This window comes from Acartia tonsa, chromosome 12 (genome assembly GCF_053477335.1).
Source record: "Acartia tonsa isolate MP-2025a chromosome 12, ASM5347733v1, whole genome shotgun sequence".
Lineage (NCBI taxonomy): Eukaryota > Metazoa > Arthropoda > Copepoda > Calanoida > Acartiidae > Acartia > Acartia tonsa.
Genome location: NC_137271.1, coordinates 20,767,745 through 20,791,218, shown reverse-complemented (window position 1 = coordinate 20,791,218; position 23,474 = coordinate 20,767,745). Strand labels below are relative to the sequence as shown.

At 32.2% G+C, this 23,474-nt stretch overlaps 1 protein-coding gene across 4 annotated transcripts in view; it reads left to right on the top strand.

The window, feature by feature from the left end:
- Dtwd2 (DTW domain containing 2) overlaps positions 1–22,208 on the top strand; it is a 35,264-nt gene extending 13,056 nt beyond the window's left edge. Inside the window, exons 2-11 of one of the 4 annotated variants that reach the window (XR_013884881.1) lie at positions 4,838–4,901; positions 5,477–5,573; positions 6,932–6,979; positions 7,186–7,235; positions 9,091–9,163; positions 9,875–9,939; positions 11,173–11,261; positions 12,797–12,996; positions 13,960–14,176; positions 15,157–15,260. Coding sequence is in view for 1 of the 4 variants with exons in the window: in XM_080180114.1 (XP_080036240.1) it covers positions 4,838–4,901; positions 5,477–5,573; positions 6,932–6,979; positions 7,186–7,235; positions 9,091–9,163; positions 9,875–9,939; positions 11,173–11,261; positions 12,797–12,936 (626 nt within the window). In the remaining 3 variants the exon portion in view is untranslated. Of the gene's footprint in view, positions 1–4,837; positions 4,902–5,476; positions 5,574–6,931; positions 6,980–7,185; positions 7,236–9,090; positions 9,164–9,874; positions 9,940–11,172; positions 11,262–12,796; positions 14,177–15,156; positions 15,261–15,591; positions 18,851–21,684 lie in introns of those variants that run through there. The other 3 variants (XR_013884880.1, XM_080180114.1, XR_013884879.1) reach the window with 3 other exon arrangements.
- Positions 22,209–23,474: the final 1,266 nt, after the last annotated feature.

The following is a 23,474-nucleotide window of genomic DNA, read 5'->3' as shown; positions in this document are numbered from 1 at the left end:
TAACTTATTCACTTGTAATATAAATACACTTTATAAAAACATTTTCCTTCCTTAATACTTAATATACTTATATAATTCCGATCGAATATCAAAACCAACCATTTATTCTTAGGTTAAAGCAATATAATACTTCGCGTGGGTCTTTTGTTGAGCTTCCACCAGCTCAACCAAATTCGTATTATACTTGTGGGAATAGAGGGATAAGCATTCTAAATAAACGAACCGACGATGAGAATGTCTATGTGTATTGCAGTAAAAGTAGGTTTTTAGTAGTACTCATAGAAGAGCAGTCTCAATACTGAAATTTGGACAAACGCCCCATTCGCACTCACACTTTCAAGTCTTGATATTTTAAAAACTGCATAGTTTCTTTTGGTTACATGCTTTTTAAATGCAGATATTAATATAGAAAAGGTAAAACTAATGTGATTACTAATTTTAAGTTAACAAGACTTTGTTGAACTAAGCAAGTCTTATTATTTTTAAGGACAGAAAAGAAAATACATGTAAATACTAAAATGTCTTTTTATTTGAATGACTATTCATTTGGGAAGTTCTTTCTTTACTAAAATTATGTTTGCTCTTAGTGAATTATAAACTGTAAAAATTATTGGTTTCTCTAGAAATAACAAGTACAAAAATTATGTTAGCTCTTTTGCAAATATGATTGTACTTTTCTGCAAAACTTAGCTTTTTTGTGGTTACTGTAAAATATAGTAATTTTCAAGTTTCATAAAATTCCCAGGAAGATATTTTTACCATCTTAATTTTTTACCTAACTTGAAATAAATTGCAAAAAATACCTAGCTAACTTTAAGATGTAAACTTGTATTTAAAATCACAAAGATTCGTCTCTAAACAGAGTTATTTAGAACATAAAGAGTGTATTACATACAGAAAGACATACTGAGTGAGGGATCCCGACCTGCATGAAACATTTTTATGAGTTAAATGTGTATTTGACTAAGACTGAACATTTGAAAACTTACAATAGCGAAACCCAAATGTATCAAAAATTGTATAAAATTATGGTTCGTTAAATGTTTATTGAAAATTTTATTTTATTATAAATAAAGCTTTTGATAAAACCTAAACCAGGGGTGTATATTCTGCACAAGATTCATTTTTTTTTCCGTGCTGCAAAATTTTTTATTTTTTTTCCCCTCCTTGTTTTTTTAAAGCAAGGAAGGGGTAAAATTGAAAAAAATTTCAAAACTCTTTATTTTATTTATATTATTCCCCCTCCCATACATTATTTTAGTTTTTTTTCACCAAGAACAAGAGAAAAATGGAAAAAATGTTTTCATTTCTCTTAATTCCCCCCTCCCCCCCCAAACAACATATTTTGTATGTTTTTACCCCCCCCCCTCAGCCGGGTCAATTTTAAAAATTAATATACCTACCCCCTGACCTAAACCCGTGCTCATACAACCTACTAAAGAAAATTTACCTTTAGGATTTGTGCTTTGATTCCTTTTTATATGTTATCATGTTATCCTTGTTTCTCTTTAAACATTTTTAAAAGCGAAGCTTTTCTATAATTAGAGTTGGTCCGTACGTCCGTCCGTAACGGATAGCTTTTTTCATTAATTTGGGCATGTTAGAATTGTCCTATCGATTTCAAATTTTGCATGGTGATTCCTATAGTAGTTAGGTAAGATTTAGAAAGCGTAGCAACTCCATAATAATTACCAAAATGTCCGTACGTCCATTTTAAACATGTAGATTTTTTTACTTATTTAACAACAAATTTTTATGTGATCTAATCATCCGATTGGTCTGATTTTTGGTATATTGATTCCTGGGACAACAAAGTATGATGTTATAAGCGAAGCAACTCTATAATCAAGTCCTAAAATGTAAGTATGTCCTTAAGCATTATCCTGTATATCCTGTTTTTCTACAAATTTATACCCCAAACAAACATATTATGCAAATCTAAAGAAGTTGTATCAACTTTTTTTTTATAGCTAGCCGGTCCTTTTAGTAAGTAGTAGATGTAAAATTTTTCATAGAATTCAGATATGCAATCGGTTTTTTTGTAGACCTCTTATTTTTTAAGTAATTTAAGTTTAAAAAAAAAAAATTAATTCGATTTAAAGGTACTAAAATGCAACAAAAAAAAGAAAGAAAATGGCCATTATGAACAAAAATAGTAAGATCTTTAATTTGACACCTTACTTTTTCAATTCTGTCAGGTAATTATTGAAAAAATCGATTATTTTAAACCCACGAGAATAAAAACTTTGAACTCAATTTTATCATTTCACAAGTAAAAAAATATGGGTTCATATATACCTTTAGAATCAGAAAAATATTACGAATCCATTGTAAGTCATAATTTACGTCTTCATAAAATAATAATGGATCACATTTAAGATGTGATTAGCAGAATGAATAAGTAAGGGAGGGGCATGGACAGTTTTATTAACACTATTAGGTACAAGGGTCGCCAGAGGATGACTGGTCCCTTACCTTGTTATTGCCCCTTTAATTTAAGACAGACATCCTGTGGTATTCCCTGAGCCCAGTCATCAATAAAGCCTCAAAGAAATAGTGTATCACATATAAGATGTGCTTGGCAGACTGAATTAAGATGAGTGGGGCAAGGACAGGTATTCTGATAGTAGACAGCTCTGACCCTGTTAGGTTTACGAGTCGCCAGAGGATTAATGAAGGATCATTATCGACTGGTCCCTTACCTAGGTATTTACCCTGTATAGCATACTTGAGCTGAATAACAGACAGAGTAGGAATAAAATTTATCCAGGGTCAAATTGAATTGTTGTTAATTTTTCATATCCTAGTTTATACCTTTTGTTTTTAAGCAAAAATTTCCTTTGAAAGGAAATAAATTCAAGTAGATTTGAATTTAATGGAAGCTTTTTTTTCAGTCTTGACTGAAAGATGAAATATAACACAAGTATAATTTCAATATTTAAAACAGTTATCATATTACTTGTGAGCGTTTTTGGAACTCCTACTAACAGCCAGCTTGCGTCAAAATTGAGTTGAATATTATGTAGAAAGTCTGTGAAGTAGTTGGTTGTAATATCAGTTGTGACAGGACAGTCCAGATAAAAGTGCTGGGCAGTCTCTTTGGGTGCGGGTAGATTCCGGTCTAGTATACAAAGTGTACACTCTGGAGACTCTGGCCTAAAATTAGCGATATTAGCATTAAAATAGTTATAATTGTTTATAGATTTAAACGAGAATTCTTGTATATTTATTGGAGAATTCTCGTATATTTATTTTAAAATCTTGATTTTGAGGATGATGACCTTTAAGATGCCCCTATTGGTGGTGATGGTGAGCCAAATGATATCAAAGTGCATGTTCATGATGACAACTTATATATTAAACTATGATCCAATTTTTGTAGTTATAGCATCATCCAGCCCAGCATTATTAAAAAGAATTGCAATTTTATTTACTTCAATTCATAAGGTGAATACTGTAGTTTTTAGAAGATGGTTATATTTCTTGTCGGAAGGCTCCATTGGAGGCTGCTATGACTACAAAAAATGGTACATAGGTTAATAGACAAGTTGTTGTAATGGGCATGTACTTAGATAACATTTGGCTCACCATCACCACCAACAGGAGCATCTGAAAGGTCATCATCCTCAAAATCAAGATTTTAAAATGAATTTTTTTAACACATAAAAAAAAAACATTTTTGTATACTTTTCAGGGTAATTTTTATCTTTAACATGTATTTAGGTTTATCCATAAGACTGGGGGTCAGCAGCTGTCCTCTAAAGTGATAGGGATCGAATTTATTTTTTTCAATCATTTCTTATTTAGAAAAATCATTAATTTCTACCTTAAACTATATTTCATAATAATTAATGCATAAATCCCTTAAAAAAATATTATTTTATCATAGTCAATCTTTAAAAGAGGAGAAAAGTGCCAAAAACCTTTTTTTTGTTGCTTTGTTTTGGATTTGCATAATATGTTTGTTTACCAGTATTTCCCCCAAATGCTGTTTTTGAGATCTTGTGCTTTATTAGTGCTGATTAATTAAAAAATAACAGTGGAATTTTGTAACCAAAAGAGGCATCTACATTTCATATGTATTGTAAAATCATCCTAAATGAATAATAAAGCTGCTATTTTGAAAATTCAGATTTGCATAATATGTTTGTTCGGGGTTTACTTAAGATTTTGCTTCAACTCTTATACATTTATATTCTGATTATTCAGTTCTGACACTATATAAGTGTTAATGTCCGTTTGTCCTACCGTTTCAGTGCTTCGCTTTTATGGATGTTGTCATCCTTGTTATGTAATAAATTCTTGGTAAACTTAATTGTGTTTGCGTTTCTTCAGAACCTAAAACTCCCATTCAATAATTTGATCATTATAATTACAGTTAAAATTTGTTTACTAAGCCTGATTAATGTTTGTTTTGGTGCATTTACTTTATAGCAAATGCGCCAATAGACTTTAGGGAAGGTTGGGGCAGAGGTTCCTTCAAAGAATAACTTAATCATTTCATCATATTTATGAAAAATTAGAAGGTTATTAGCTCTCCTAGATATTTTCACTATCTCTGTTTACAAATAAGCAAAACTATTTTTAATTAACACTATTAATTTTTATTAAAATTGGTAGGTATGTCTTTTTATTTTATGACAGTTTGGACTTTAAACAAAATCTTTTTTTTAAAATTCCCTAATAGATAATTTGATCTAATTTAATCATTACTTTGTGAAGGAATGATAAGAAATGGATTTATTATTGCATGGATCTTACACCAGATTATTATGTACTCTAATAAAGTGAAACTTGTAGCTGGTTAAAAATAACTAACCGCCATCCATTATTTTAGAGTGTGAGAGGCCAGAAAGAGTGTGTTTATGCGAATATATTCCAAATCCAAGAATAAAAACTAGGTAAGAGGCAGTGTAAAAATTTATAATTTTGTTTTGTGTTTTGTTTTAGAATTTAAGGTCAGAATCTTTAAAGTAAATGTATTTCTACTTTGACTAATTTGTAAGTATTTTGAAAAGTGCCAAATTCTTAAAACTTTGGTAGATTCTTCTTTATTAAAAACGTGTTTATTTTATTTATTTTTTCACATGGTAATTTTTTCCTTTACTAATAAACTAGACCCCAGAGACCTCTAAGGACACTTAGGGTAGAGGGGGGGAGTCTACCTTCCTCCCCAATTTCAATTTTAGTAGATATTAAAAAGTAAAAGTTCATTTTTTTTTGTAGTGGGAGGATGGTGATATCTTCTTCAAAAATATGTATAAACCTTCCCAGGATCTGTAGGGAGTAGATTGTAAAGTAAAACCATGTCGGTTTAGAGGGGTTAGGTCATTTAGTACAAACAAACAGACATACTGACAAACATCCTGTTACTTTTATATAAGGATGTGATTTTCATTGTTAAACTTCCTTGTCTCGTATTATCACACATTCTCGTAATACACATTCAAAACTTGAAAGCTCAAATATGCTTTAGGATAAAAATTATGTTACTACAGCACCCAAATGAAGAAAAGCGGCAAATCCGAACAGGACGACTGCTGGAACTAGGGCTGGCAGCTGATTCATGCCAGGTATAAATAAAATAAACCATGGAGGGAGGGGACAATAGGCTGTTTATTTAACTAGTCCCCAAAGTTTTATAATAAAGTTTTCCTATTCGTTGGCTTAGCAACCTTTGGAACTTTTTGAATTTTTTAGAGTGTTCATTAAAGGGAGTGTGAACGTAAAAATTTCTCATCTGATTATCAAATCTTAACATTTACTAAGCACATTTCACTACACTGATCAACCAAAAATGTCCTATTCACAAAAATATCCAGAAATAATGCCTTGATTTTATGGTATTTTGAGAGGGAAAAAGGAAAAAACAGGGAAAATCTGAACGTTTTTGTTTCTTATAATGTTTGTAGGGATATTTAGCTTGTCATATATAGTTGAAACAATTTACTTACTGTTAAGGATTTATTTTATGCTATAAAATTGCCAATTCGTTTTTTTATAACGTAGTAATTAGGTAATAAAGACATATTTTAAATTCGTATTATTGACAAAAAAAATACCTCACTGTCTACAAAGGGTTGAATCTCATAGGTTATATAAAATAATAATATCCTTTTTTTATTGTGTTAAACAATAAATAACCCACTTTGGAGAATTAGTTTACACTTTTATCAGACTGTTTATAAAGAAATATTGCGTCTTTATTATTTACAAATTTGTAATTAAAGGTGGGCGAGAGATGGGCCATTTAAAGTTAATTGGATACTAATAAAAAACCTGTTTCTGGCTTTGTTATTGTATTTGGTTTTCAATAAAAAAATATTGCTTATTTTATCAATTTCTAAGTAACTATACATTGGATTAAAGCAAGGATTATGTTAAAAGTCAGCTTAACTGTTAGGAAAAATCTAGAACTATGTGAAAAAGTTTAATTTTAGCTATAATGGGAGAAAAAAGCAATTTAATGCACATTTTATATAATACGGAAAATTTCTTCCTTTCCCCGTATCTTATAAAAATCGTCGGAAAAAGCCGTTTTTTAAGCAAACAAAAGCGCGTTTTGCTCTATCTGTGAGATATTATGAATGAGATAATGTTAAGATTTGATATTAAGATGAGAAAAATTTACGTTCACAGTCCCTTTAAGTTGAGTACCTATCCAAACGTTTTATTCACTAATTATAACCTAGAAAAGAGGTAATTTTGTATATAATCATTGGTGATGTCCATAAATATATCAGCAATTGTCTTATCCAACAGTCTGCAATTGTATTAAAAAAAAAACCTTGTTGGAAACGCTAGTGGACAAGTTTAAGGCTATTTTCTCTGGGAGACAGGAGGGTGGGTACTTTATTATTTTATGATAAAAATGTTGTAAACTTCTATTGATTAAAATAAAAATTAGATTTTTAAAAATACCTTATTTTAGGTTTATAAAAGTAGAAAGTTTCCAGGCAACGATAAAGAATTAAAACAGGTGAAAAGAAAATCTTTTTCCATTATGGCTGAGAGCCGGTTCTAATCCAATAAATATTAGTCGGTTTGGAAGTTGGCCTAAAACCATTCTTAGTTTAATTAGCTTATTAAAATGAAGAATCCAATATGTCTAATGGTTTGCTGCATCTTAATGGTCATTCCAACTTTTCCAAAAATTGAATTTGTCTTTTACAATTTTATTTTTAGATCCTAGAATCGCAGTCAACAGCTTTACTTTATCCTGGAGCCGAAGCCAGGTGAGTTTTCTTAACTTTTTGTGTCATTTCCTCAGCTTTGAAACAGAATGGTGTCTTCCTGAATGGAATTGTATTATAAGAATTGGATTTGTTTTTGTTTGGCTCCTAATATGAAAAGTAACGAATCACAATTTGAATGAGCAAAAACTTTAAAATAGGGTTATAAAAGGCGTATTTAGAAAATTTAAGACTTTGATACAGAAAGCTAAGAACATCAGGCCTTGTATTGTCTTATCCCTCTAGTTCCCTAGTGCGTGAGTAATGCATGGACATATTCTCTTGCCCTGTAAAAGACGAACGTTCAGACAAACCCAAGAAATAGTGTATATGCGCTCCAAGGTGGCATTTTCATTTGTTGCGCTAAAGCTAGTTTTCAACATACCAGTGACTTAGACCTTAGACTCTAACTACTGAGCCGATTGAGTTTTTCATTTTTGGGATAGTTTAAGGGGATCTTGGACAAAGTAGCCTCGGACAAAGTAGCAGCCGTACATTTACTTAGGAAAAGTAGTCTCCACTGTTAATAAAGGTCATGGCCGCAAAACTCGGCCCCTGGCCTGCCTAGCCACGGACGCTCGGCCCCCTAGCCTATAACCTAACCTAACCTATGTATTAGGGCTGGTTCATATTGGAATTAGACAAAGAGGGGATATGCAACAGATAAAATTAACCTTTAAAACATTTCTGACCGAAATAGAATTTTTAAAAATTGAGTTTTAGAACCTGACCACTTAAAAATATATTTGATTACTTATTACATAATATGCAAAGACGACATTCAAACATTTTTTAAAATCAGAACTATGGCTTCATGGTGCTCCCTGGAAAGACCTTGAGGAGCTGAATCAGGAACTTTAGTCCGTTTTAAAATATCTCGTTCCTAGCCTTAGAAATCACTAAAAAAACACATTTTTTAAAGGTTTAATGAGAATTGTCCAATTTGTAGAGGTTTTTTAGATTTTCTCAGGCTAGGAATGAGATTTTTTGAAATGGTCAAAAGTTCCTGATTCTACTCCTCAATGCCTTTCCTGGGAGCACCATGAAGCCATATTTCTGATTCAATAAATTTTTGACTCCCATTTACAAATAGCTATACAATTGAATGTCTGGTCGTCAGCGGTTTTAAACCATCCAGAGGTGTTTTATACTCATACAAATCATTTGCAGATCCCCGCTTTGGCCTCAGATAAAAAATGTCCAAAATCGACCCACCCTACTATGCATGAATGTTTAATGTACATTAACTTATTTATAGTTTAGAATTTCGTGGATTTTACAAAAAGTGGTTAGTAGATTTTTTTTTCAATTTTTTAATATTTTTTACAATATATAGGTAAAGTTAGATTAGGTTATAGGCAAGGGGGCCGAGCGCCTGCGGCTAGGTAGGCCAGGGGTCTGAGTGCTGTGGCCATGACCTTTATTAACAGTATAGGCTACTTTGTCCAAGATCCGTTTAAGGCTATTTTATTTTTAAGAATTAACTCTAGGAATTGTGTTAAATTAATATGCCTCTGCTATATCCAGTAACCATACTACTACAGTTCCTAGATGCTATGGGCACCTCTGCTAGTATATAAAACATACTACCATTAACATATGTATACAAAGCGGAAGTATTATTTATGGGCGTTATCCTCTTAGGAATTTTTTCTTCAATTTTTTTCAATTATACTCGCCTCCCCCCCTCCCCCCCCGGACTAAATGACTGGGTTAGGTTAGGCTAGGTTGCGTTATATGGCTAGGGGGCCGACCGCCCGCGGCTAGGCAGGCCAGGGGGCCGTTTTTCTGGGGGGGGGGGGGTATAAAAATTGTCAAGTTTTGAGAAAAATTTCCTAAGAGAATAATACCTATTTAGAGAATTAACTTATTCCTCCGAGCCAGATGAAAATATAGAAAATCTCCTAATCCTTGATGGTACTTGGGATCAGGTTTGAAAAAGAGGGGGGGGGGCGAAAGTGACACTTTTTGAAACCAAAACTAAAAGTCAACAAAGGAACTCAACTAAAAACAGAGTTACAGATCTAAGATTTTGCATGGCAGTTGCTTTATAGGGGTTCAATATGGAACTGTGAAGAAACGGCGGCGCAACCGCCGAAAACCGCAGTTTCCCGCTGAATTTTTTTTTCCTTTTCTCGGCGGTTTTCGGCGGTTGCGCCGCCGTTTCTTCACAGTTCCATATTGTACCCCTATATAGCAACTGCCATGCAAAATGTCAGACCTGTAACTCTTTTTTTAGTTGAGTTCCTTTGTTGACTTTTAGTTTTGGTTTCAAAAAGTGTCACTCCCGCCCCCCCCCCCCTTTATAAAGCTAGGTTACTCTACAATTCACCAGTATTGGTTGATTTTCTTTTTGCAATTCTAGTTAATCAGTTTTTTTTAATGTTAAGTTTAAGATTTAGGAAATAATAATCAAATGGGTTGTAATTTTCAACGGCTTCAGATAGTTTAAGGCTATTTATACAACCTGCTCCACTGCCTTTCCCTCTAGAGGCTAGAATTAAAACAAAGAAACATCCCTCGTGATCTTAAATTTGTATTTTATTCCTCTACAAGAGGATGATATTGTCACACAACAAAAACTTGGTCGGTGCTAATAAAGTAAATTTAGTAGGTAAGAATTATTTTTTTTTGTTTTTTAGGCCAAAAAGATGTTTCAAAGAAACCCCTCTTTACACCAGATTAAACAAATCAAATTAAGTTTAAGGTAAGCAATAATAACTTATTGCCTTTTGTTGAAAATTCGAAAGGACAAAATCTTCTTCGTTTTCTTTCTTTGAAAATATGCAGTAATAAGGTATAGCCAACAAGCGAAATAAAACTAAAATAATATTTGGGGGGCAAATAAAAAGGTTGTCAATTTACTAAGTGTTAGCCCTCAACGACAGCTGAAAATCATGTATATAGGTTTCGTTATTTTATTTTTTATTTATAGATTTATTACCCTAGATTGTCAATCAGACACAATAATCTGTCTATCTTTAAAAAAGGAAATTTCTAGCAGACAAAGTTTTATGTTTATATTTAGTCACTCATATGATTCAGTCCCTCAATATAAGTGACAGAATTTTTGAGAGAAAAAAAATTAGTAGAAGCTAATAAAACTTTTCGGATCTACTGCAGTTCACGGTAAAATATTGCTGGTAACGAATATTGCCAAAAATCTATGAATTTTCAAGGCTGCTAGCTGCCAAACGGCTGAACGTACAGATCATATCCGCACACAATTTTAAGCGGTATAAGAAGGCCTACAAATAATCTGAAATAGCCAAGATCTAATGATGCACAGTGAAAGCTTCACTGAAGAAAAACGCGTAAAATAGGCCTTTTTCGCGCATTTTTCTGCACTGCGAGATAATTATGCATTATTGATTTATGGCTATTCCAGATTATTTGTAGGCCTTCTTATGCCGCTTAAAACAGTGTGCGGGCATGATCTGTACGTTCAGCCGTTTGGCAGCTAGCAGCCTTGAAAATTCATAAATTTTTGGCAATATTCGTTACCAGCAATATTTTACCGTGAACTGCAGTAGATCCAACTTTTCTCTTAGGAAATTAAACTGTTCATAGCTGATTAATATGATATTTAATCAATAAATGTACAGATAACTACCTGGGTCCAATGTTGGGGACCTTTTTCGGCTGCTAGCAAATTGGCTTCTGCTCTTTGGTAGCGAGTTGGCTGTGTTGATATTTGCGACGCTTTTGGCAAAATACCTCCCACTACTAAATATCTTGTAAATTTGAAGTGTGAAGAACCCTAGCCTCAAATGGTGTAGTATAAAAGTCAACAGAGGATCCACGGAGTGAAGACATACAGTTATATAACCCATTCCCCCCTCTATTATTTTACTCTAATCTAATGGTGAATCTATTATTTATAATTGAACAAAAGTCAACAAAACAATTAACATAAATTAATTCAATTTTTTTTCTTCAGTGAAACAAGTCAGTACGTGGTTCGAACCCAGCCTTCTGTGCATGGCCTATCTACAATTGAAATCGCCACTCATGCCTTAGCTATATTAGGTATAATATTATTTACAGTATGGCATAGAAACTGATTGATATCCGCTGGATTAGAACAGACATAAAGAAAAATCATATATACCATCGTATCACAGATAATTTTTTCCACAAATATTAAAATCAAAATCATAAAATTAATACCAGTTTTGTTAGTCCGGTTCCTCGAGCCAACAAAAATTATCAACTGATGCCCACGATATGTCATTTGTTGGCTTAGAAACGTTAATGCCTTGATAGGTTGATAGCAATACAGCTATAAGTGTACAAACTGTTACACCAATTATTAATCTACAGAACAGTTGTTCATCATTATCCATTAAGATCCTGAGAAATCAAAAGTAAACATATCTAAGATTTAAAAAGCTTTAAAAATCGGCTGAAAGTATTTGTATGTCAATCCCTTTTTTTTTAAAATGTCTTCTAAGAATCCAAAAAGGTTTAAATCTGAGTCATAGTCGTAGCTGCCGCGACCTGAAATACAGCGAATCAATACTAAAAGTTAATTTCTTTATATATGACATGGTATATAAAATGTACATTGTAAATTCACGTTTTTAAACCATAAACTTAAAAAAGTTTTTTTTTATGGTTTCCTTAGTAATAATTTTATTTGATAAATTTTGTACAGTAAATTTTTATACCCATATAAATGCGTAAAAATCTAAACAATATTTTTTTAAAAATATGTTCTCCTATAAGATGGGGGCGGGAGGAGTTTTGTCGCATTTTCGTAAACAGTGAGTATGGGCTGTGAGAGGATAGGTTAAAAGGGATAAAATCATTCTTATATGAAAAATTTCCCAAAGTTTTAAGATTTTTTGGATAGGCCTCCAGGTTCAGGAGCTGCATGCCTCTTGGTGGTCTCTGGCAGGAATAAGGTATAACCAACAATAAAATAAATCTAAAATAATATTTGGGGGGCAAGTGGAGAGGTCGTCAATTTTACGATGTGTTGCCCCCCAACAACAGCTGAAAAACACGGTTTTGTGATTTTCCCCTGAATTAATTTTGTTATTGGCAGGGGCTGGGTCTCTGAACGGGTAAAAATCAAAATAAATTTCTTTTTGGAGAGTTAGAGATCATTTTATATAATAAAATATTCATATTTTCAAATGTTATTTACCTACATATTTGAAAAAAAAGATGCATATTTTGTTTAATAAGTTGACCTTTATCTCTTCAACAAAAATATTACTTTTGATTTTTACCTGTCCAGAGACCAGCTGAAGGCCTGCAGCTCCTGAACCTAGAGGCCTATCCAAAAAATCTTAAGACTTGGGAAAATTTACCATATAAGAATGTTGTTTTCTGTTATAACATATCCTCTCAATCCAAAGATAAAGCCTATAATCACTGTTTACGCAAAAGTGTCAAAACTTCCCCCCCCCCCCTCTTGTATAAAAAACTACCTAATGATACAAAAATGATTTTTTAAATTTCTACTGTATATTTGATGCAAGATGATTTCGTCCCAAGTCTAAGTGGTATTATATTATCAATCGATTAAGTGGGCTTTTAATTCATTTTTTTTTTAGAGAATAAGAAGGAGATAGTGGCCCCATTGCTGAAGCCATTACAGGCACTCTGCAAAATTCAACTTGATTATGGAGAGGCTAATCATCATAGCAAAGACATTAAAAATAAGCTAAAGAAGACTGAAAGAGAAAAATTGTGATTAACCCCTTAATTTGTTTTAACAAGGATGATTAAGTTCTATAGTAGCAAAGCAAATAAAGTGATGTTGCATTCTTTTGTATAGAGATAAAATACATTTAAAGTGCATAAATTCATTGAACAATAGTTAAATATTGGACCCAATGTAGGAGGGTTCATTAGGCTGTTATAATAATGTTTTCTTATTCGTTGGGATAATAATTATGGGGACTTTTATTGAATTTAGATTAGTTGCTTTACTAAGTTGATTGTCCAAACGTTTCAACCACAATCAGGGGTATTTCTGTCTGTCATTATAGGTGATGTACATCAATTTATTAGCCATTGTCATATCCCTTTAGATTCCTGAGACGGACCGTATTCATATAGATTATAATCTCATGCTTTCTGATTATGGCAGGTGTCTTACTAAATCATTTTTATTTCATTTAACATATTAAAAAAAGGAAAAAGGTTCCATATTTTTAAAAGATATTGGTACGTTAAATGCTTTAAGTGGGATAAAAAAAAGTGTTTACTGAGATCTTAAGCTACAGACAGACAGACAGTGTTCTTTTTTGTATTAGAGATAGATAGATAGAAGCTCTTACATGTATTTAGAATAAAATTGTATTTCCCCGTTGGATGTTTTACCAGGCCCTGCCTTAAAGCTTCACTCTAAAGATGTCAGGAATAAGGTATACCTAAGCAACAAGCCATAAATCTAAAATAATATTTGGGGGGAAGATGTTATGGTCGTCAATTGTACTATGTGTTGACCCCCAACGACAACTGAAAACAGGTTTTGTGATATTTTTCGAATAATTTCGTTGTTGATATAAGCTGTAAAGATGTACATTTTATATAGATTAAACAACTAAAAGTTAATATTAAACCTGCCTTAAAAAAAAACACAATTCGTTCGCATAAAGACTTTGGGGACTTTAATTTATTCTTGATTGGGTTTTACAAACTCTCCAAACTTTTCAACCAATGATTTATACATTATTATTTGGCGCATTGATTTGTTGATCACTTACTAAAGCTTGTCATCCTTGTTTTAAAACACTTGTTATGATCATTCGTCTTTGTTGTATTGATTTTTTGTAATACCTGACAAACAACAAAAGCTACCCCAGGTTATGTCTAATAAAAGTTGCATATTTCAGAAATTTAAAATGCCTGGAGATAAGCGTTCTGCTAACCCTGAACACAATGTTAAAAAGAGAAATAAATTGGAGTTGCAAGGAAATCAAGCCAAGGTATAACATTAATGGAGGTTTAAAGGGCGATATTTTTCAGGAAGGGGGGGGCACAAACAGACTTAGATCCTTTTACACAATAATTAAAATCATACAATGTAATAGCTACCTAATAAAATTTCAAGTCTCAAAAAATTTTAAAAATCTCAATGCACTTTAAAGTTTTAAGATTAGATATTAAGACAAATTTTCAGGTCATTAAAAGAAAAGAAACCCTACTGTGTGTAATCATAACATTGTGAGGGAAATGTGAAATGTGTTTTTTTACTTACGCGGATTTTTTCTCTAGAGAGCATACAATGAGTATACAAATTACTTGGTTTTTCAGCTATTTAACAAAAGATTTAGTGTGGTTTTATGGAAAATATATAATACTAGCGGCTATGCCCCTAGCATCTAGTGAATTGTCTTCAAAGGGGTAAGGAGGTGAAAAAAATAGTCTTAAGTCATTTGAAGGATTAAAGCTAAAAATAAAATAGCCTAAACCATCCCGAGACCTATGTGAAGCTTCACTGTTAAGGATGACTATATCATTTCAGCGGTTAGGAAGATCCTTCTCTAAAGACAAAAAAGCTTACTATTTTATATAATATCCATAGACACAGTGTTTCGCCCTTTTAGGGCTCATCAGTATGGCTTAATTCATCAGAGTTCATTTTGCACGTGGCGGGGCTTGAACCGGGAACCCTTAGATTACCAGGCCAACACCCTACCCATTGCGCCATTACCCCATGACGATTAAGGAATGAAATTTCGACCAGAGATCTCAACCAACTTATGATGAGTTGGGGGCCTTGCACTTATGGCTAATTAGTACGGTTTTTCATTCCCCTAAGAGTGCTCTAGTTCAGCCTAATACCTGAACGAACGAGCATATATATCCATAGACACAGTGTTTCGCGCTTAAATCAAATAGGACAGTTAAGTATAATGATAGTTGGCTTGCAGTGCATTTAACATTAAAGTTTGCTAATTTCTAGGCTATTGGTAAAGGATTCCAAGACTTGCCTCCAGAGGTTATTGGCATAATTATGGGTTACTGTTCTACAGAGGATAAGAAGGAAATGAGATGTGTCTCTAAATGGTATGAATCAAAATCTAAAAAGCTTTTCCAAACTTAAAATTATACTTCATCCACATTTAAATGTTTGCATAGTTTCCCTGAATATAGCATAAAAGCAAGGGTTGGCAGTATTTCTCAGGAAGGAAGGTGACACTAAACTGATATAAACACTAGTCCCAAAAGTTTGTAATATAAGTACTAGAATGTAGATGTGTCTTTGAATACATTTTTAAAAGGCAAAAAAAGAGTGATACATACCTATATAATGTTGGGTAACTTTTTTTAGATTTAAATTTTTAAGTAAATATTTGTTAGGTAGTATTTTGATTATTTCTCCTATATTTTATTTTAGGTGTTTTATTGTGGTTTCCACTGCTTCCAAGACACTAAAATCTTTATTTGGAACCTATAAAATCAAGAGTGTTCATAATAGAAATTATTCTCAAATATCTGAAGTTCTTTCAAATGCAATTAAGAGATCATATGGGCCAAAAGTCAGATTGGATCTACAGTTAAATCCACCTCCTGGAAATATAGTTTTGTTAATAGAAGGAGTATTAACAAGCGGCCAAATAAAGGAAATATTAACAAGCCTTAATAAGGAGAATATATCCGCACTGGGGATTTCACTGAAGATATATCCAGAAATATTGTTGCAGCCTCATCTGGATTTTAAAAATATACGAAGGCTAGATATTTCTTTTCAAAGTGTTGATGAGGGTTTACATAAGAATATTTGTGAGGCAATCTTGGCCAGGTATGGTGACAAGCTGGAACATCTTGGTGTTAAGTATTTAAAGATATCTAACAATACCGTACTTCAAGTGCCTCGTCTATCTAAACTTAAATCTTTAGCACTTAAGTATAATGATTTAAACATTGTGAACACATTTGTAAATGCAGCTAACAAAGGAACGATTACAAATTTTTTTCTAGCATTTTCCAAACCTGTTAATGAACAATTAGATCTCATATTTCCAACGCTACAACATCTGGAATTTTCTGGTGAATCTGCTATGGTGTCTGATCTGATCAAGCGTCACAAGAATACAATTAAGAGTTTGAAGTTGAATTCAGGTGATATTGGCGATATAGATATACCAAATCTATCAAATCTTGAAATAATGAATGTAAAAGCTCTTTCCTTGATGAAGTGTAATAAAAATACAATTACAAGGTTGAAGTTGAGTATTATTATTAACTTATCATACAGTGATATTGGAGATATAAAGATACCAAATCTACAATACCTAGACTTATGTTTTATACCTGGTGATGTTGCTCTATCCTTGATCAAGAATAACAAGGATACCTTATGCGAGATAAGATTGTTTCTCAGTTCAGATGGCTTTACAAATATTTCTCTCCCAGTTGTTGTGATGCCAAGATTGAAACGACTTTATGAGAGGGATCGTGGTAATACCTCAAAACTTAAAATTATCAAAGCTTTTGGTAGAAATATAGAAGAATTCTGGTCCTATGATTCAAACAAAGAAAGTTATATAAGAAAATCTAAAGAAGAGTTAAACAATCTAAAGCTGAAAGCTCTTGATTTACAATAATTCTATGTGAGGTTATTCTGAATATAGTAATTTAACTATCAAATATTTGACTTCATAGCTATTAAAAGAAAGTTATTATAAACACATTTTTTCTTTATCAATAATATAAATTTCATGCAAGTTTAAAGTTTTATTTCTTTTTTTGAAGTACACTACTTTATTTTCAATCAAATGCACTTGGAGATCAAAAGATATTAATTTTTAATGTCATTTGATACTAAAAACAATCAAAGCAAAAGATTTAATTTTTCATATTATTTGATAATTAATAACATTATCAACTCTTATTTTGTTGTGCTGCATTATGGAAAATTATTTTGTTTATGTATTTTGTTGATTTTAGTTTTAAGGTTTATTGGCATTTTAAGAGTTATCAATTTAATTAGCCACTATAATTAAATCAAGGTTGGGGGGGGGGGGGTGAGTTACTACTTTTCTCGTATTCATTTGAATCCGGTGGATAGGAACCGGTTCTCATCCATACGAAAAAATTATGTCTAGCATCGTATTATATCCAGCTTTCTACGAATATAAAAATGTACAATCATAAGATCAAAACCAGTTTTTTTGCCTGTGCCTTCGGCACCTCGGGGCTAAAAAAATGGTTTTAATCTTATAATTGTACATTCTATATCCGCGGAAAGCCGTTTATAATATGATGAAAGAAATATCTAATAAAGTTTGCAAAAATATGAAACTTAATCAAGACAGATATGAACAAAAATATTAAAGATTACATAGTGCTTCAAAAATATCAATGAATCTGCAATAATGGAATTTTTACATGTGTGTATATATTGAAAATTAAATTTTGCTTAAATTTATGACACACATACATGGTAGTTTTGGTTATTTGATAAGAAATGTTTAAATGTTTTAAAAGTTTTTGAAATGTATTTTGACATTTTTTATATTTATATAATTGTGCAAAATTATTATTTGCGTGTATTTTAATATTTGGTAGTTAGAACTATTTATAATTTAAGTACAGCTGTATTTACATTCTGTTATGTACAATAAATACCAAATTCTTTGTAATTTAATGAATATTTGACTTAAGCAAAGCAGTTGTCCGTGACCTTAGCTTAACACGTAGCTTATCCGCTCGTTATTGGCGAAGTGATAGTATTTAGTGTCGGCAGAATACCGCATCGAAACTAAAGACGTTGAAAATAGTTTCTACTGCTGCAATGTCAGGTGCTTGACATAAATAGTTAGAGTAGGAGGAATGCCATGGCCCATAGACAGGCGTAACTCATTACCATACAGTAAGGACATCCAGACAAAGGTGTTGCATGCCAGCCTATACCAATAACAAAATAAATTCAGGGGAAAATCATGAAACCTATATGTGTTTTTCAGCTGTCGTTGGGGGGCAACACATCGTAAAATTGACGACCTCTCCACTTGCCCCCCCATAATATTATTATTTTAGATTTTTTTCGCTTGTTGGTTATACCTTATACCTGGTTGCATGCAATCAAAGAGTTGGTTTTATCTTGGGTGTTAACTTACTTAATACCCTTGGTATCTGAGCGCGTTACATTGTATTTCACATGCAGAGTATGTTCAAGGTGGCATGGAGAGGACTTGTACCCGAAACGTCACCTAGCCCTCTAGATTCATAAGCAAAGCAGTTAAGCTTATGCAGATTTTTCTTCAGTTGCTCGAGGATTTGTTGTTTAGATTCTAGAAGATTTTTAGCGTTGAAGCATTATTTTTTCATATATTGGTGCTATTTAAATATTAGGAAGGATGGGACATTGGCATGTAAATTATGCTGATAACAAAAGTTTAAATTTGCTTTCTCATTCGTTCATTTAAAAACTTTGTTTACTTTTATTATATATTGATTGGTTAACCCAAACATTTTAAAATTTTAATCTATAGGATTAATTTGGTTTATCATCATTAAGGATGTACGTCACTAACTTTTGGTCCTGAAGATCTTTGCCAACATGGCGATCTGACCAACCAGTAAAAATATATAAGCATCCAAACTGTTTTATATTGGCAGCAGCCGCCGAATCCTGACTGTTTTTAGTATAGGTACGTGATTTATAAAATGTTTACCCCGTCTTCATTTCTTTTTTTCAAAATATAAGTAGGTCAACTGTTATATTTATTTTTTCATTATTTTTTATCTGAATGTTCTCATTCTTTCCTTTTGATATATTTTAAAATTATTTTTTAATTCTTGTTAATAGCGTAGCTACTCTATAGCACTCAAATTACTCAGAAAGGAAAACATAATTTTTACAGAAAAAATTGGAGGGGGGATAGATTAGAAACGATCTTTCATAGTTAAATAGTGATGATTTGTACGAGATGCTTATTATTCATGTATTCTTACACTGTGCTGACTTTCATTTTGGGTCTTTGAAAATCAACCAATACATCGGGAATATTAACAAAGCCACCCCGCTAAATAAAATAACAAGTTGCTAGCAGACAAAAAAAAGGTCCTCTAAAGGGGGGCCAGGTAGTTTATATTTATAGATTTATTTTCACTGATACTTGTAAAAATCCTTGTTTTCCAGGGGGGAGGAGGGGGTATTGTGCCTAAATTGAGTGGTAGTCTAGTCCCAAAGTTTTATAACCATTTTTAATTTTTGTCCAAGCTTTTTAACCAATAATTTAAATTTCTACAAAAGGGGTAATTTAGTTTAAAATTAGTTTGTATGTTGCTCTATTTAATGCTAATTGTCTTATCCCTGTAGATCCTTGTTGTTTTCTGGCGAAATATAAAAAAAAATGTTAATATCTCAATATTAAATATTTACATATTTAATATATTTTTATATTAAAATATATTAAGAGCAATAATAGAAAATTTACTTCCCCTATCAACAATTTTGATTAATTTTTTGTAGGATTTTTATCTGTTTGAATTTTAAAATGAGGCTCATTAAAAAGTACTTTATATAAAAATTTGGGTCTACGCCACTAGGGGCATCTAGTGGCCTTTGAGGGGGTAGGGGAAGTAGACCCACCACACTTTAAAATTTAGTCATTTTCTTCTAGGGGCGATTTCTTTTAGGAGGGTGGTTGTGCCTTCTCCAAAAATAGTTTAAAACAATCCCTGGACCTTGAAGAAGCTTCACTGTAAAGGAGAACCATATCGGTTCAGCGGTTAGCGAGATCCTGTGCTACTGACAAAAAAAAACTTACTACTTTATATATTAGGATAACATGATGTGTGTCTTACTTTTTGTACCAAAGGATCTCACTAACTGCTGGACTAAAATGGTTCTTCTTTACAGTGAAGCTTCTTTCAGCTCCAGGGAAGGTTTATTACTATAATGGGGAGGATACTTCCACCCTCCCAATGGAGGAATCGCAACTGGAAAAAAATATTAAAAAATCTTACCAAAAAAAAAAGAAATTAAATTTTTAAAAACAAAAATGAAAAGTGGAGGGACCTCTCGAGTCAATCTCTTAAAATTTTGTTTATCTGCCGTTATTGGGATTGATGGATCAACTACTTTAGTTGAAATAATTTTTGACAGGGTTGGTTTATTTGAATATCATAAAATTTGGTTTAGTGATATTTATTCACTGTTAGTTGATCCTTTAAACAATAAACACACAAATAAAATTTAAGTTCTAATCCTGTCATATAAAGCAGTACGGTATTTTTTATCTGAATCTTAAAATCTCAAAAACTGCTGGATAAATAGTACTGCTAAAAAAACGTGTATAGACAATGTTACAAAGTGAGTTATAGAGAATATATTCATTTGTTAAATAGAAAAATCTTATATAAATCTTAGAAAATCACAAAACCTTAAAAAAAATAATAAGTATTTATGTCTTGAAGCATGACTGACAGACCGATGGACAAAGCAAATCATTTACTGGATAGATATTGGTACAGAGAATCTTTACAAAACATTCTCTTTTAGCAATTGTTTATTTTAGACATCAAAAATGGTGGATAAACTTGCTTTAGTCATCTTGTTCATTGCTGATCTACTCATTTTCTTTTGCCCAAGTTGGCTGAGTTTAGCCATTCGTTGTCTTCTTTTCTTACCAGCAAACACATTGCTCACATTTTTCAGGTTAAAATTAAATCCTATTCCGTTAGGCGTCATAATAATAACTAGGGGGGCATTAAACAAAGTTTCCGGCGTTTGTCGCACTCCAATGTTTGGGACTCCAGCGTTTGTCCACTCCTACGTTTGTCATGGAACCTTACCAAAGGTCCTTCATTGATTGGTGATTTTATGTTTAAATTTATGTATTAGATACCCAAGTTTTATATTTTTTTTCTGCCAATTCCAACTATGAGTAAAAAAGCTCTGGGCAGAGTACTTGTTATTTCTCTTTTTACAAGTAAGATATTACCACTTCTGATATTTGTATTGTACTTATTTGCAGACAATTCCTTGAAAGTGGGCCACCTACCAATAAGACAATTCTTCATTTTCTCAATCACTCCATCAGTTACAGCTACCAGCTCTACTATGCTTACATCATCATCTTTAACTTTATGGTTCTCTTCTTTGAGCAGTTTCTTCTGGAAGGAATTCAAGAAAATTCCTATCTGCTTTGTCATCTGCTAACTCCTAGATACATCATGACACCTGTGTCTTGGAACATCTTGATGATCTCACTCCTTTGGTTGTTGAAAACTTTTGCTCCGAATAAATTTCTGGAACTAGATCATGAACGACTAAATACTCATTCAAAGAGAATATCAATGTTGATACTTGGCTTATTGCTTCCAGGAAGAATCTTTTATAGTAAAGAAGTTTGTGCAGCCTCTGAAGTAAGACTCTTCCTAAACAACAAACTGGATCAAGAATTTAAGCTGCCTCTTTCAATAGTTGATTTCTGGATTATGTTAATCTTAATTATTTTTGCAAATCTATCTGCTGTAGCTCTGATTCTCTGGCATTTGGCAAGTTCATGTGGTGTTCTCAAGTCCAATATTGTGTTTCCTGATTTTGTATCATTAGCATCAAGGACATCTTCTAAAGCTCCATCACTTTCAGGAATCAATTGCAAAGAAAAAAGTTATCTATTATTAACTTTCTTTATCAAATAAAAGAAGAATTCTTAGTAAATTTAATCAGGGATTCAAAGGGATAAGACAATTGCTGTTAAATTTTTGTACATCCCTAATGATGATACACAAAATTACCCCTTCTTTAGATTAAAATTAGTGGTTGAAACGTTTGAATACTTAACCTAATGAATCAAATTTTACTAAAGTCTCCAAAGTTATTGAGCCAACGAATAAGAAAACATTATGATAAATCTTTTGGGACTAGTGTAATGAACAGCCAATTGTCCCCTCTCTTTCTAAAATTCAATAATTTATTGAACAGGATTTGCAATTGATAAATTATAGTTGATCATGTGATTTTTGTAACAGAATACAAAGAGAATGAAGATTCGACTTCCTCAGGGCTATTGTGAAAAATATATATAGATTACTTTGACTTATTTCTTCTGTATAAAACCTAATTCACATACTCTAAAGGCCTAACTAACCAATGCATTTACATCCTTATCTAATAGTAACAGGATCTGTTTCTGCCTGTGTACTGAAAGATCTCTCTAGCTGTTGGACCAATATGGTTCTCCTTATCAGTGAAGCTTCTCAAAAGTCCTGGGAAGGTTTTTGAATATTTTGAGGGGGTGTCGACTTCTCCTCCCCTGAAGTGCCCACAGAAGCCTCTAGGGGCATAGCCGCTAGTATTTAATAATTCTTTAAAAATATAATTTCTAATACTTTTACTCTACATGATCTTTAGAATCATCAGCAAATGATTTTGGGAGTTTGATGGTGTTACCCTCAACTAGCCAGTCAAATTTGCTGGTGTTACCCTCAACTAGCCAGTCAAATTTAGCATCAACATCAATAGATTTGAGTTCAGCTATAACTTCAGCAGATGTTAATTCAAACTCCTTAGCAGTTGAGGATTTATCTGAACCTTCACAAGTGTTTGAAGATGAGATAACAACTTCTAAAGACTCAGCCAACAATATTCCTCATACAACAGCCATTAAAGATGATGCTACGCCCAATAATAACAATGTTGCATCTAATCCACCAGAGATCAAAATTTGTTCTCAAAATGGTCCAAATGTCCTTTCATCACAAAATTCATCCTGGTTCCGACTGGTGGGCTACCATGCGGTCATCTTATTCATAGTCTTACTAACAATGAATTATGTTTATTATAATCTAGATAATAATCTAATTATTATGAGTTTTGCTATTTTTAACAGTTTTATAACAACCCAACCATTTATAATTCTTCTCTTGTCGCATAAATTTAGAATTTATGCTAAGAGAAAAATATTTGGCTAATGTTTCCATTTTTTTTAAATGCAATATTTATTGGCAAAATTTAAATATTAGTTTAAATATTTGCATGCATGACTTTGTGAATAGTGCAAACAAAATTGAGCATATCTAATTATTAGCATTTTTTCATTTTATGTAACATGTTAGTAAATAGGTTCTTTTTATTTTGGGCTCGGCAGCCGAGACTAAGCCTTAGATTTAAACCGGTTGAATTCCTTGAGGCTTACATGCGGCTGATGCGCGGTTGCCGAGCCCTTTTTTTTAATATTAATTCAAACCTCTGAAATTTTTTTCTTATCTTATTCTTCAAGAAATCACAGTTTAGAAATGGAAAACAGATTGATTTTTTTTAAT